Genomic DNA, 14,920 nt, shown 5'->3' with positions numbered 1-14,920 from the left:
GAATACCTAAAAAGGAGCAGTGCTTACCTTCTAGCTGGTGTATACGGGCGTTGCGCAGGTCCAGAAGTTGGTCCATCTGCTTTTGCTGCTCCTCGTGTTCCTGTTTGTCCAGTCTGGACTGCGTGAGCACCTTCTCCAGCTCCACCTCCAACCAAAAGAGCCGTCAAGAGACTCAAACTACAACCCATACCAACTTCTTTTTATATCTATAAGTTTAGTTTAGTTTATTAATCTTGTATGCCGCCCACTCCCGAAGGACTCCGGGTGGCTTACAATAAAAAGGGTAAAGGGGATAAATAAGACAGACAACAATTTAAAAATACAACAACATTCATAGTTACCGTGGGGCTGGATACTTCAACAGCCCCCGGCCTGCCAGAGCAGCCAGGACTTAGTGGCTATACGGAAGGCCTGGAGGGTCGTAAGGGTCCGGATCTCCACGGGAAGCTTGTTCCAGAGGGCCAGAGCTGCAACAGAGAAAGCTCTCCCCCGGGGGGTCGCCAGCCGACATTGGCTGGCAGATGGAATCCGGAGAAGGCCTAGTCTGTGCAATCGAATCAGTCTTTGGGAGGTAATTGGCAGGAGGCGGTCTCTCGGGTACCCAGGTCCGATGCCATGAAGGGCTTTATAAGTAACGACTAGCACCTTGAAGCATGTCCGGAGACCAATGGGCAGCCAGTGCAGCTCGTGGAGGATAGGTGTAACGTGGGTGTACCTAGGTGCACTCACAATTGCTCGCGCGGCTGCGTTCTGGACTAACTGAAGTCTTCGGACACTCTTCAAGGTCAGCCCCATGTAGATCGCATTACAGTAATCCAGTCTTGAGGTCACGAGGGCGTGAGTGACTATCCGAAGGGCCTCCCGGTCCAGGTAGGGTCGCAATTGGTGCACCAGGCGAACCAGGGCAAAGGTCCCACTGGTCACAGCCAACAAATGATGTTCTAACGTCAGCTGTGGATCCAGGAGGACTCCCAAATTGCAAACCCTCTCTGAGGGGCGTATGGATTCACCCCCCAGGCTAAGAGATGGAGTAGCTGGACCATTTTTTGGAGGGAGCATCAATAGCCACTCGGTCTTGTCGGGATTGAGTGCAAGCTTGTTCACTCCCATCCAGAACCTAACAGCCTCCAGGCACTGGCACATCACTTCTACTGCTTCACTGAGTTGGCACGGGGCAGACAAATACAGTTGTGTGTCGTCTGCATATTGGTGGTATTTAATCCTGTGCCGTCAAATGATCTCACCCAGGGGCTTCATGTAGATGTTAAATAGGAGGGGGGACAGGACCGAACCCTGCGGCACCCCATAGTTGAGGGGCCTAAGGGTCGACCTCTGCCCTCCGACCAACACCGACTGCGACCTGTCCTAGAGGTAGGAGGAGAACCACCGTAAGACGGTGCCTCCCACTCCCACCTCTCGTAACCATCGCAGAAGGATACCATAGTCGATGGTATTGAAGGCTGCTGAGAGGTCAAGGAGCACTAGGATTCAGGAGTGACCCCTATCCCTGGCTTGCCAGAGATCATCGATCAGTGCGACCAAAACAGTTTCCGTGCTGTAGCCAGGCCTGAAACCGGACTGAAAGGCATTATTTATAGTTTTTTCTTTAACATCCATAAATGCTTGGTGAATAGTGTATTGTCTGGGTCAATATGCTGTGTTTCCCCGAAAATATGACCTGTCCCGAAACTAACGCCTTGCCACATTTTTCACGTTTGCAAAAATATAAGCCCACACTCAAAAATAAACCCCCTGGACAATCCCTCCTCTCCAGCCAGGCAGAGCACCTCTCACCGACCTAGCGTTATCCCGAAAGCACCAAGCCGTGGGAGCTGGGGGGAAGGCGCTCACATTGCTTGCCGCCTTCGGGATACTGCTAGGTTGGGGAGTGGCATTGTGCCTGGCCAGAGGGGAGAGTTGCCGGGTGGCTGCTCCCTTGCGAGCGGGCTCCCGAAGAGCCGGGCACAGCCTCAGGGGCGAAGCAGCCATGAGGTAATCATGCTCATGAGCAGCCGCCCGGCAAATCCCCTCTCCAGCTGGGCAGAGCACCATTCACTGACCTAGGGGGTATCACTAAGGCGCCAAACCACATGGCCCTGTGCCTGCTCCCCAGCTCCCATGGCTTGGCACATTAGGGATATCCCCTAGGTCAGTGCATGGAGCTCTGCCCGGCTGGAGAGGGGGGTTGCACGAGCGCTTGTTCTGCCCCAAGCCTCACCAAGCCCTTGCACAGCTCTCCCAGGACACCGCCGCCACCATGCTCCAAGCATAACTTCCAAACTCCAAAAATCGGCTGCCAAGTCTTCCAGCATCGACTGCTCTAGGAGTGCTCTCTATGGGGGGTTGGCTGCCAGACAGAGAGTCTTCCGGACAGAGAGTCTTCCAGCAGCAGGCCCACCATAGAGAGCATTCCTAGAGCGGCCGAATGTGCCAAGCCACGGGAGCTGGGGGGCGGGCACAGCGCCACGTGGCTTGGTTGGGCAGCTGCTCATGAGCGTGATTAACTCATGGCTGTTTCACCCCTGAGGCTGTGCCTGGCTCTTCAGGAGCCCGCTCGCAAGAGAGCAGCCGTCCAGCAACCCCAAAACAATAAGCCCTCCCTGATAATAAGCCCACGGTCATATTTCGTGGGGCAAATGAAAATAAGACCCTGTCGTATTTTCAGGGAAACACGGTACAGTACTACTACTAATAATAATATTTAAATATGCATACCGTATTTTCAGAGTATAAGACGCATCCTTTTCTCTCAAAGAAGAGGCTGAAAATCTGGGTGTGTCTTATAAACTGAATACAGCATTTTTTGCCTCCCGAACCCCCCCCCCTTCTCCAAAATGGCCGTGCATAGCCTTTAGGAGGCTTATAGAGTGCTCCTGGGGGCTGGGGAGGGCAGAAATGAGTGAAAAATGGGCCATTTTTTGCTCACCTTTTGCCCCCCCCCCAACCCTCAGGAGCACTCTACAAGCTTCCTAAAGGCTATTCATGCCCCCCCTTTTTTTTGAAAAAAAAAAAAACCGGGCCCGTTTTTGCGAAAAAATGGGCCATTTTGGTGAAGTTTGCAGAATGCAAAAACTTTTTTTTTTAATTTGCCTCTTCAAAGCCTTGGTGCGTCTTCTACTCTGGTGCGTCTCATACTCCAAAAAATACGGTAATCATAATCTTTCAACTTCTAACATTTGTTTATATGAAGTAATTATAATGTATTCTATTATATGTCAGTAACACTCATTTCTACTTTCTACCTCTTTTTTCTAACTTTTAATGAAATAGCCACCGTATTGAGAAGTATTCTATATTTATCCATCATCTCTTACCCTTTTTTGAATTTCAACTTACTGACTTTTTGGTAAGTCTTTCGTGCTTCTTGATTAGACTCTTGTAACTCCTTACATCATGTTTATTTAATCTAAGTGTTTCATCCATCACAACATCTCTCTCTTGCTGTTGCTAACTCATATCAACTTCTTCATCATTCCACCCCTATTTGCTTCGTAGATTAGTCAATAGTTTCTTCACCATTAATTCACCAGCTGGTGTCCTCTGACAATGATTATCCTTTCAACTGACCTGGTCATTAGCCAGGGAAGATGCCAGATGCGGAAAGGGTCTTCTAGGACAGGGTTCACCAACCTTTCGGATCTCAGGGACCACTAAATTCATAATTTTAAATCCTGTGGACCACTAATATGATCTGCCTAAGGACTGGCTGGGTGGGCGTGGCTAGGTGGTCATGTGACTGGGTGGGTGTGGCCAACTCAATATCACTCATGTTGAAGGGCACCTCGCCAGCCTCTATTTGCCACTCCTTGCCTGCCTGCCCGGGCTCCTTAGGGCCCCAACAGGAAGCAGTTGCTGGAGCTAAGCAGCCACCATGAGAAAGAGTTGGCAAAACAGCTCAGTTCAAATTGGATCTGACCAAGTAGGAGGCTCAGCAGAAGCACCTCACTGAGGACTACGAGCATAGGCTTTCCACACAGAGGGAAGAGCTGCAGCAGTTCAAGGCCAGGTACTGGTGCCTGGAGGCTCAGTGGGCTGAGATGGTCAGCCAATTCCAGGCCATGATTCAGTCCTACTGGAACGAGGCCCTCCAGCTCTTTGCCACCAGCAATGCTTCCCTCCAGCCTTCACCCAAAGCCCCAGACCAGGAGGCTGAAGCAGACCCCAAGTTGGAATTTCTGCCTCCCCTCCGACCTGCACAAAAAGACCCCCGAAGGGAGAGATTCTCTGCAGCAACACAAACATTCATTGCACGAATCCGTCCCAAGCACCATAGTTTGAGGACCCCTGATTTAGTGTGATATAAAAAATGCAAATAATTTTTCTGTGGACTACCCAAATTTTCTCGTGGACCACCAATTCGTGACCGCTGTTAACTAGGAGATGAGAGTTGGTGATATCATGGACCTTAGCAAATCCTTCCGCATCCTAAGTGTTGGTCAATAAGTCCTATGTATATTTAACTGAAATGCAAATTGCAAAATTGGATTCTATCCAAGCTTAACCTCAGACAGAACGTTGTTCATCTAACTAGGGACTTGTAAATATACACTTAGAACAACTTTGTTGCTCATGTAACATTTTATTTGTATGTATTGCTAATCCTCCAGGGCCCCCATCTTAGATGATGGGGATATTTGGATTGCACCTGATAATCCCGATTGATGCGGTGCTGCAAAATGACCATGTTGCGTGTCTTCTCCAGTTCAAACACCGTCTCCGCATGTGCAGCCTCGGCCTCGTGAAGTTGTCGCTTTAGGCTGTCCTGGATGAAGATTTCCATCTTTTCCTGGTCTCTTTCTGGAATGTCTACTGGAAGGCTCTGGAAGGAAGGGAGGAAGGAAGGAAGGAAGAAAGGAAGGAAAGGGGGGAGGGAGGGAAGGAAGGAAGGGGAAGGAAGGAGGGAGGGAGGAAAGGAAGGAAGATGGAAGGAAGGAAGGAGCAAGGAAGGAAGGAAGACAGGAAGGGAGGGAGGGAAGGAAGGAAGGGGGAAGGAAGGAGCAAGGAAGGGAGGAAGAGAGGAAAGGAGGGAAGAAGGGAAGGAAGGAGTGAGAGAGGGGGGAAAGGAAGGGAGGGGAAATGAAGGAATGGGCAGGGAATGAAGAAAATAGGGAGGAAGGGAGGAAAAAAGAGAGGGAGAAAAGGAAGGAAGGGGGAAGGAAGGGAGGAAAAGAAGGAAGGAAGGAGCAAGGAAGGAAGGAAGAGAGGGAGGGAGGAAAGTAAAGAAGGAAGGAAGGGGGAAAGGATTGAGAAGAAATGGAGGAAAGAAAGGAAGGAATGAGCGAGGGAGGGAGGAAGGAAAAGGGAAGAAAGAAGAGGAGGGGAGGGGGGAGAGAGAGGAAGGAGTGAGGAAAGAAGGAGCAGGGGAATACAGGGGGGGAGAAAGGAAGGAAGGGGGAAGAAAGGGAGGAAGGGAAAGAAGGAAGAAAGGAAGGGGCAGAAACAGAAAGAAAGCAAAATATGGAATTTAACATGCTTGGAACTGTCAAAATAACTTAACATGAGGGCTTACCACTCAGGAAACACAATCACTCATTCACTACCCACTTTAATATCTTGGTATTGTCTGCTTTCCTATTCTGTATTGAAGTGTTTTGCGAGTTTGCAAGCCCACTGGCGCTTGTTCACACCCGAGCACCTTCAAAGAACTCTTCTCAGATCGAGTTACAGACAAACGGGCTTCAAAACCACCAATCACTTTGCTCAAACTTTGTTACCTTTGCTGCTCAAGCCGGATTCGTAACAACTTACCTGAGTTGTTGAGTTGGGTTGGGTTGGGCTGGGTTGAGTTGGGTTGGACTGAGGCGTTTCCTCCCGCGCTTGGCTTTCCAAGATGACCACCCGCCCCTGAAAAGAGTCGACTTCCTGTTTCAGAGCGTCATTCTGAGCTTGTCGAACAAGAGGAAAAGAATTAGGATAGTTTAAAAGCGTTTAAAAATCCAATCCAAAGTGTTGATTAGATTTGGCCAATCGGCAAACTCTTCATTGAAGAGGATGCATTCTTATGACATTGTTGTTATTCTTAAGTTTTACCAATTAGATTTTTATTTGTTGTGAGTCGCCTTGAGCGTTGTATAGAAAAAAGGTGTGTGTGTGTGTGTGTGTGTGTGTGTGTATACATGTGTACATGTCAGGGTAATGACAATTTAATAGCTGACCAGCTGCTGTAAGGCTGTAAACCAAGATGATGACATGATCATCTTGGTTTACAACCAAGGGTTACTGCCACTTTAAGAAGCTATATATATAAGGGAGACCATGTGAGAGCGTCTCTCCTCTCTCCTTGTGTTATCTCTCCTCATGTATCTATCTCCATTGTAGTTCTCCATGTAGAGTTGAAGATTGATTGATTGCCTAGTATTTGCCTGGCATGTGTATGTATGGATGGATGTATATATGTCCTGTATATAAACCTGTTCTGACCCCCTCCTCCGTCCAATAACAAATGCCAAGACAAGCTTAGCTGGAATGCCACAACACTTTATTAGCAGGATTATAAATCTTGGTGGCTGAAAACCCAAACACGAACAAACAGATAAAGAACCTTGGCAGCAACCCAGACTCCAACAGATACAGATAACAGCTTCTCCAGCGTTGATAATTAAGTTGAATCCTGCAACTAGACTCCTCACAAAGTCTCTCCTTATATACTCTCTTGAAAGGAGCCTAATTACAACCACCTGGGTCCAATTATCTTCTGTACCTGCGTAGTTGTTCTCTACGTCTATCTGCCCGCCGTTGCCGGGCATCCAGGACCAACTCCCTTGTCTCCTCCCCACTGCTCCAAGGCCTGACGTCAGGAGCACACTCCCTTTGGCTTTCACCACTGCTCCATGCCTCAGGCGCCTCCTGGTGGCCAACCAGCCTCTCAGATCCCTGCTCGGAGACGGAACCCTGTCCAGGGTCCTCCACATCTTCCAGAGCTGACTCATAAGCCTTTCGCTGTCGGAGTCTGTTTGCAGCTCCAACGGCTCCTGCTGGGCCACAACATAAACCACTGTTTAAAAGACAAAACCTCTGTGTACTATATTTTGCTCCTGGGTTGTCTCAAAATACTGTAGTAGTCATGCTGTGCACTCTCTGACAGTACATCTGTGTGTATGAAGAAGCAGATGGGAAGAGTATTGATAGTCTTCAACTCTGGTGTTGGAGAAGACTATTGAGAATAGGATGAACAGTCGAGAAAACAACCAAATTGAACAAATCAATTCAAATTCTCACTTCCGGAACTAATGACCAAACTCAAACTAACCACATTTCCCCTAAAATAAGACCATGGAGTTAAAAGGAATAGAAGTATCGGATTATTATAAAATATGGAATAGAATATATAAGTGGCTAGAAAACAGAAGCCAAAACAGGAAATAGAAGTCTTTTGTTTTTGCTTTTTCTAAACTAGTATCGAATAAAAAGTAACTAAAGTTACTAATTACTATCAAACCTAAAGTATTGACCATAATGTAAATGTAATGATGACATGAACAAATTATTATTGTTACAACTGTGAGTATAACTGTTATTACACTATTACAGATGTTAAAACCGATAGGAAGGCAATGTAGAATAAAGAACTGTAAAACTATTTTATATTGTTATGTGTGTCTTGTTTTTTCTGTATTTGTTGTTGTTGTTGTTTTCTGTTTTTAAAGGTTAAAATGTTTAATAAAAGCTATTTTTTTTAAAAAGACCATTCCATATATGGGTCAACCAGCTTGCCCTGATAGATCAGTCTCACTGGAAAAACACTTACTCTCTCCCCTGGTATAGCTGACAAAATGAGGAGAGGCCGTGGCTTAGAGGTTAATATATCTACCTGTTATTGCCCAGCAGGAGCCATTGGAGCTGCCACCAGACTCTGACAGCGAGGGGCCCTATGAGTCGGCTCTGGAGGATGTGGAGGACCCTGGACAGGGTTCCGACTCCGAGCAGGGTGCAGAGAGACTGGTTGGCAACCAGGTGGCGCCTGAGCCTTGGACCAGTGGGGAGGAGACAAGGGAGAGTGATCCAGAAGCCAGCAGTGAGTTGTTCCTGGATGCACGCCATCAAAGAGCTACGAGGCGTCAGGAACAATTACACAATTACAGGAGGTAATTGCGCTCAGCTGATGGTCATTAGGCTCCTCTCCAGACTATAAAAAAGACTGCTTGTGACACGCCCCTTTTGCAGAAGTCAACACATTGACTAAAGAGAACATAACTACCTTGGCAGGCTGGATTGCTGCCAAGGTTTGTCTGAATTGCTGCCAAGGTTTGTCTGAATTGCTGCCAAGGTTTGTTGGACTTGCTGCCAAGGTCCTTATCTGTTTGTTTACTTGGCTTTCAGCCACCGAGATTTTGGCTTCTTGCTATTAAAAGTACATTCTAGTAAAGCTTGTCTCGGCTTTCGTTACTGGACGGAGGAGGGGGTCAGAACATCTACCTAATATGTAAGTAGCCCAGATTCGGGCTAGCTGATGAAAGCTAAATCGGTTGAATAGATCTATGCTAGTCTCTCTTTATTTCTTTTTCAGTAAAATATAAATTCAACACAAAAATAGATAGACCGGTCTCACTGGAAAAACACTTTATACTGGGTCTTATATTAATTTTTGCTCCGAAAGATGCATTAGGGATTATTTTCAGGTGAGGTCTTATTTTCAGGGAATTAAAGTACTAAATGCATTTGTCTGGCTGATGATCTTAACTGGAGCTTATTTGTGGGGTAGGGCTTATATTATGAGCATCCTGAAAAATCATGCTAGGGTTTATTTTTGGGGAAACACAGTATCTTACTCTGGACACATTGACAGAAGTGCTTCCGGGTTTGTAAGGATTAGCCAGTAACATCACCCTTGCCTTGGGGATGCCATGTATATACACATATGCCTAGACCAGTGGTGGGATTCAAATAATTTAACAACCGGTTCTCTGCCCTAATGACCATCTGGGTAGGTGGGGTTCGGTGGTCATGTGACTGGATGGACATGGCCAATTCAAGGTTAATTAGGTCGATGAGCGCTTCGCCTTAGCTGTTACAATGTAATAAGAGTTAATCGGAGGGGCAGTTTCTGTAAGCAGGTCAATAAAGATTAGGCTAGAAACAACACTAGAATGTTTCCTTCCTGCCTTCCTTACAGGATTAGCCCTGCAAAGTGGAAAAAAACAGAAGGAGATTTCTTCCAACAATCGGTTCTCTGGACTACTTAGAAAGTTACCAACCGGTTCTCTTGAATAGGTGCGAACTGGCTGAATCCCACCACTGGCCTAGATACAGGTTTTTCAATGAAATCTAGAATCTCAGATGACAATGTTTCTCAACCTTGGCTACTCTTTTTTTACTTAATTTTTATTTTTTTTATTCTCTGACATAGCATTTTAAGTATACATTCACATAATTGGTATTCTTCTTTACATTTATCATTCTTGTACATTTATTATTTCATTTAATAAGTTATAATGTACGATTTGGGTTGCTTTATTTACCATCCCTTCCTCCTTTTGTAACATCGTGTTTTCCCTTTCTTTTCTTCCTCCCTCCCTTCTCTACTTTCTTCCTTTCTTCCTTCTTCCTCTCTTCCTTCCCTCCTTCTTCTCCCTTCTTTCCTTACCCTTCTCCTACTCCTGCTCTTCCTCTTCCCCTTCCTACCCTCTCAAATGCTCTTTCTCCCTCTTCCATCCTCCTCTCCTTACCTCTTTCTTCTTTCCCCCGTTTTCCTTTCTTTCTCTCCCCCTCTCTCCCTTTATTTTTCTACTATTGTTGGTGTATATTTCAAAACTCAGTTTATGTTTCCTTGGGGTGGTATTTCCGTCAGCCCAAATATAATTTAGTATCATTTCTTACTCCCTTACCTTCACTAGTCTAACCTGGTTATGCCCCCCCCCCTTTATGTCTTGTTCTTGAATATATACATATATGTTTAATATTTTCTTTTCTGCTTTCCCCTTCTCCCTCCCCCCTCCCAGATACTCTTAAGATGTGTGAAGTTCAACTCCCAGAATTCCCAAGTCAGCCACGACTGTCTGGAGAATTCTGGAAGCTGAAATCCACACTTCTTAAAGCTTGAGAAACAATGTCCTATGAGAAAGCTGAACAATCCCAATCCTTACTAGGATAGGAACCAGTGGTGGGTTGCAGGCAGTATGCCCCGGTATGGGCATACCAGAGCCTGCCCGGAGCACTGGATACCGTTCCGGTATACAGTGCTTTGGAGGGCCCGCCTGCCCGCCCGAGCTCCTTACTGGTCTTTTAAGTCTTTAGCACTTCCACGCATGGGCACAGCATATACAGCGCCTGCGTGTGGCTTCGCTGAGTAGCTGGACGCAGCCGGACCTGTTCTAACTATACCGGTTGGAACAGGATCAGGAGCCCACCACTGATTTGAACCCTGATTTTCCATCATCATTGCTTAGAATTTTCCTCTTGAAACAAAGTAGATATGTTTAGATACCCTTGATCAAAATTTGCATTTAAAAAAATTGATTAAGTTTCCCTTGCATTTTGCACAAAGATTCTGCAGTCGATGCAAGCTTCTAGTGTCATCTCTTACCTTTCTCTTTTTTTAGTTGTTCCTCTAGAATCTCCTTGTCTGCCAAGGCTGAGTTGAGTTGATCTTCCAAAGATGAACCATTGTCCTTTTGGGGCACCTGGTCCAGATTTTGTGGTGGAGCATTGATGTAACTGTTGACATAATGTTGATAGAAAATCAAGGAAAATAATAAAATCAAGGATAGAATAAGAGAACAACACCGTTGGAAGGGACTTTGGAGGTCTTGGTTTGCACTTTTAAGGTATCCCTAAACTCTTAAAGAAGAGCTCTATATGAAGGAGTAATGGACATATTTCATGTTCCAAAAATCAATTTAATTACTGAGTAGAGTAGAATAGGGTAAGGTAGAGTAGAGCAGAGTAGAATAGGAATAGAGTAAAATATAAATGGAATAGAATAGAGCAGAGCAGAATAGGGTAGAGTTGAGTGGCGTGGAGTAGGGTAGGGTAGTTGAGTGGCGTGGAGTAGGGTAGGGTAGGGTAGGGTAGAGCAGAGCAGAATAGGAATATAGTAAAATATAAATGGGATAGAATAGAGCAGAGCAGAGCCGAATAGGGTAGGGTAAGGTGGGGTAGAGTAGGATAGGGTATGGTAGAGTATAGCAGAGTAGAATAGGAATAGAGTAAAATATAAATGGAATAGAATAGAGCAGAGCAGAATAGGAATAGGGTAGAGTAGTGTAGAGTGGAGTGGAGTAGGGTAGGGTATAGTAGAGCAGATCAGAGTAGAATAGGAATGAAGTAAAATATAAATGGAATAGAATAGAGCAGAGCAGAATAGGAGTAGAGTAGGGTAGGGTAGGGTAAAGCAGAGCAGAATAAGAATAGGGTAGAGTAGAGTAGGGTAGGGTAGGGTAGGGTAAGGTAGAGTAGAGCAGAGTAGACTAGGAATAGAGTAAAATATAATAGGAATAGAATAGAGCAGAGCTGAATAGAGTGGAGTGGAGTATGGTAGGGTACGTTTAGGTTAGAGTAGAGTAGGGTAGAATAGCGTAGGGTAATAGAATAATAGAAATATAGCAGAGCAGAATAGGAATAGGAATAGGAATAGGAATAGGAATAGAACAGAAAAGAATAGGAATTATTTATAAGACTTGGAAGGGACCTTGCAGGTCTCCTAGTCCAGCCCTCTGCTTGTTGTGGTCCGCTGGCAGCCTGCGGAGCTGGCAGCAGAGTCAGACAGTGAGGAGATTGGGGAGGAACATGGGCCAGTCCTGGAGTCTGGGGAAATCTTGGACGCGGGCTCTGCGTCAGAGCCAGAGAGGGGTCTAGAGCCATCTGGGAGTTATGTGCTGCCTCCAGAGTCGGACATCAGCAAGGCAGAGGAACAGGGGAAGCCTGTTCCCAGTGCATGCATGTGTAGAGCTGCCAGAAGGCAAGAACAGTTAAAACAGAAGGGACAACTCGGGAATAAGGTTTGGAGGTGATTGGCCCTTCCCATAGGACATAAGGGAGGAGCAAAGGCACATGAGCCTTTGCAGGAAGCAACTTGGTTCATGCTGGTCAGTTTACCTTCTGAAAATACATTTGGACTCTTTGCTCCATGTGGCCTTGCTAAGCTAATTGCCAATTAAGTCTTCGGCAGCGTTTTCAAAGAAGATAAATGTGGGTGCTTATCAGTCTTAACCCGAAAGACTTTGGCAGCCTACTGTAGGACTCTTTACAACTATTTGGGACTCATTATGGACTGTGAATGAATATAATTCAGAGCCTTTGAAATAGAGTTTTTGGACTTAATTGTGTGCGTATCAGGAAGCTGCTCAAGCAGGAAACCCTGTACCATTTCAGACAAATGGTTGTCCAATCTCTTCTTAAAAACCTCCAGTGTTAGAGCATTCTCAACTTCTGGTGGCAAGTTGTTCCACTGATTGTGTGATACCTGTCCAACAGTCGGTCATAATCCACCTTCAACGAATCTCGTTCTGCTTCCAGATCTTGGATTCTCTCCTGGAACTGAGAAAGTAATAGATGGGATTCTAAGTCTGCCTGGGACTTCAGATCCAATAGGAAGAAACCAATTAAAAGTGCAAAAAGGCCCATTAAAAGTAACGTCTGTTTACTGATGACTGGCCCAGATCGGAAACTGGTGGGCTGGGAAATTCTGGGAGTAGACATCCACACATCTTAATGTTGCCGAGTTTTTAAAAATGCTGGTTTGGATTGTCAGAAAGTAAGATACTTATACTAGCTTAGGTCTCCTTTTACTCCAGATGAAGCAAGGACACTTATGGTTTACTCCAGTGGGGGGATTCCATTTTTTTTACTGCCGGTAAAAAAAAATGTCTGTGGGCGTGGCATGGCTTAGTGGGCATGGCATGGCATGGCTTGGTGGGCATGGCTTGGTGGGCATGGCTGGGGAAGGATACTGCTTCCTGCTTTCTGTGCAGGGCAACAAAAGAAGACCCAGCCGATCAGCAGGAACTCCGATCAGCTGGGATTCGGGAGGCAGCAAATAGATGGGGGCGGGGCCAGCCAGAGGTAGTATTTTCCAGTTCTCTGAACTACTCAAAATTTCCGCTACCGGTTCTCCAGAACCGGTCAGAACTGGCTGAATACCACCTCTGGTTTCCTCCATGTAGAACTGAATGGAGCACAGCAGATGTGGTGGAGAGAGATGATTCTATAGATACAGGTAGTCCCTGAGTTATGATGACAATTGAGCCCCAAATTTATGTCGCTAAGTGAAATGAGTTTGACGAGTTTGGCCCCATTCCCTTGTCACAGCTGTTCAGTAAATCCTTGCATTGGTTCAGTTAGTAACATGTCCATTAAGAGAGTCTGGCTTCCCCTTGGACTTTGCTCATCGGTCGCAAAAAGGGATCACATGACAACCGCACGCACACACATACGGGACTGTCATGCATATGAACCGGTTGCCAAGTATCTGGATTTTGATCCCGTGACCATGGGGATGCTGTCGGTGGTCGTAGTGTGGGAAAAATGGTCACAAGTTCTTTTTCACAGAGCTGTTGTCACTTGGAACAGTGACTCAATGAATGGTTGTAAGTCGGGGACTCTCTTGTAATGGGAGACAAGCCATGAAGACTGTTCAGGGGGAGTAACCAGAGTTCGAATTGGACTTCGGAGCAAAGCAGCAGTTCCTGCAGCAGTCATAAAATAGGCATTACATGGTTTCATCTAGCAGAGGGGTGTCAAACTCGCTGCATCACGTTGCCATCACATGATGTATTGTGATGTTTTTCCCCTTCGCGGAGCTGGGGTGGGTGTGGCCTGCTCGTGATGCAACTGGCCTGTAGGCCACCAGTTTGACACCCCATCTCTAGCAGAAAGACCCCAGAATTGTTGTGGCCTGTCAGCCACCGGTCCCTCCCGCAATCGAATCAGAGGAGGAGGAGGAGGGCTGGGGGTCAGGGTTGGCATTGGGGCAACCTGGGAGCTCCGAGGGAGAAGAAAGAATAGAGCTGGCAGAAAGAGAGAAAGAGACAGAGGCAGGGGTGGGCTGCTAATGTTATGGCCGGTTCGGAGAACCTCCAAATCCCACCCTTGGCTGGCCCCGCCTACTCTGCCCCTCCCACCCCTCACCTGTCAGGAGTCTCCATGCATCCCATTTGGGATGCAAGGTAAGTGCGGGGCCTGCACGGAGGCTCATGGAGAGGGGGAAACGGGCCTCCCGGAAGGCCTCCAGAGCCCAGGGAAAGAAGTTTTCACCCTCCCATAGGCTCGAGGAAAGCCTCCAGAGCCTGGGGAAGGCAAATATGCCCCCACTCACCGTGGTGCAGGAGCCCGACTAAGTCACGCCCACCATGGCCCCACCCACCCTGCAACCGGGCAGAGAACCCACTGCTGAAATTTTTGAAGCCCACCCCTGGACAGAGGCAGAGTCTGGGCCGTCCATCAACCCTCAGATGGAGAGTCAATAGCTCCCAGGTCTGGAGGTGGCTGATGAAGAAGAGGAGGATCAGCTGAGTCCAGTGCCTGACGTGTGGATGCACAGAAGGCAGAGGAGAGGAGAGCTGTGGAAATCTATGGGCTGGTCCTTAGGATGGAAGAGCTACCACTGCTAGCGGAGCTCCACCCTAGCTCTGGGGATAAAAGGCAGGGGGCAGAGATGAATCGTGGCACGACAAAACCGCGCTCATCAAAATCGCGGTGATAAAATCGCGGCGCTAAGGCCGCGACGTCATCACCGCGCATCATCACCGCCGCAACAACAGAGCGGCAACAGGAGGGCGCTTTAAAACGGCGCCGCGGCAGAAAGCCGATTTCAATTAAGGTAAGGGTTAGGATTAGGTTTAGGGGTTTGTTTTAGGGTTTGTTTTAGGGTTAGGTTTAGGGTTAGGTTTAGGGTTAGGTTTAGGGTTAGGTTTAGGGTTAGGTTTAGCGTTACGTTTAGCGTTAGGTTTAGAGTTAGGTTTAGCGTTAGGTTTAGGGTACTGAG

General features: G+C 46.9%; 1 protein-coding gene across 1 annotated transcript in view; it reads right to left on the bottom strand.

Moving 5' to 3' along the window:
- Positions 1-14,920, bottom strand: part of RPGRIP1 (RPGR interacting protein 1) — a 61,338-nt gene that overhangs the window by 22,348 nt on the left and 24,070 nt on the right. Inside the window, exons 8-12 of the mRNA XM_032236501.1 lie at positions 12,401-12,474; positions 10,523-10,653; positions 5,749-5,885; positions 4,646-4,819; positions 28-145 (exon numbers count right to left, since the gene is read on the bottom strand). Coding sequence (XP_032092392.1) covers positions 28-145; positions 4,646-4,819; positions 5,749-5,885; positions 10,523-10,653; positions 12,401-12,474 — 634 coding nt within the window. The remainder of the gene's footprint in view (positions 1-27; positions 146-4,645; positions 4,820-5,748; positions 5,886-10,522; positions 10,654-12,400; positions 12,475-14,920) is intronic.

This window comes from Thamnophis elegans, chromosome Z, assembly GCF_009769535.1.
Source record: "Thamnophis elegans isolate rThaEle1 chromosome Z, rThaEle1.pri, whole genome shotgun sequence".
NCBI lineage: Eukaryota > Metazoa > Chordata > Lepidosauria > Squamata > Colubridae > Thamnophis > Thamnophis elegans.
This window is presented reverse-complemented; position numbering and strand designations above follow the sequence as displayed.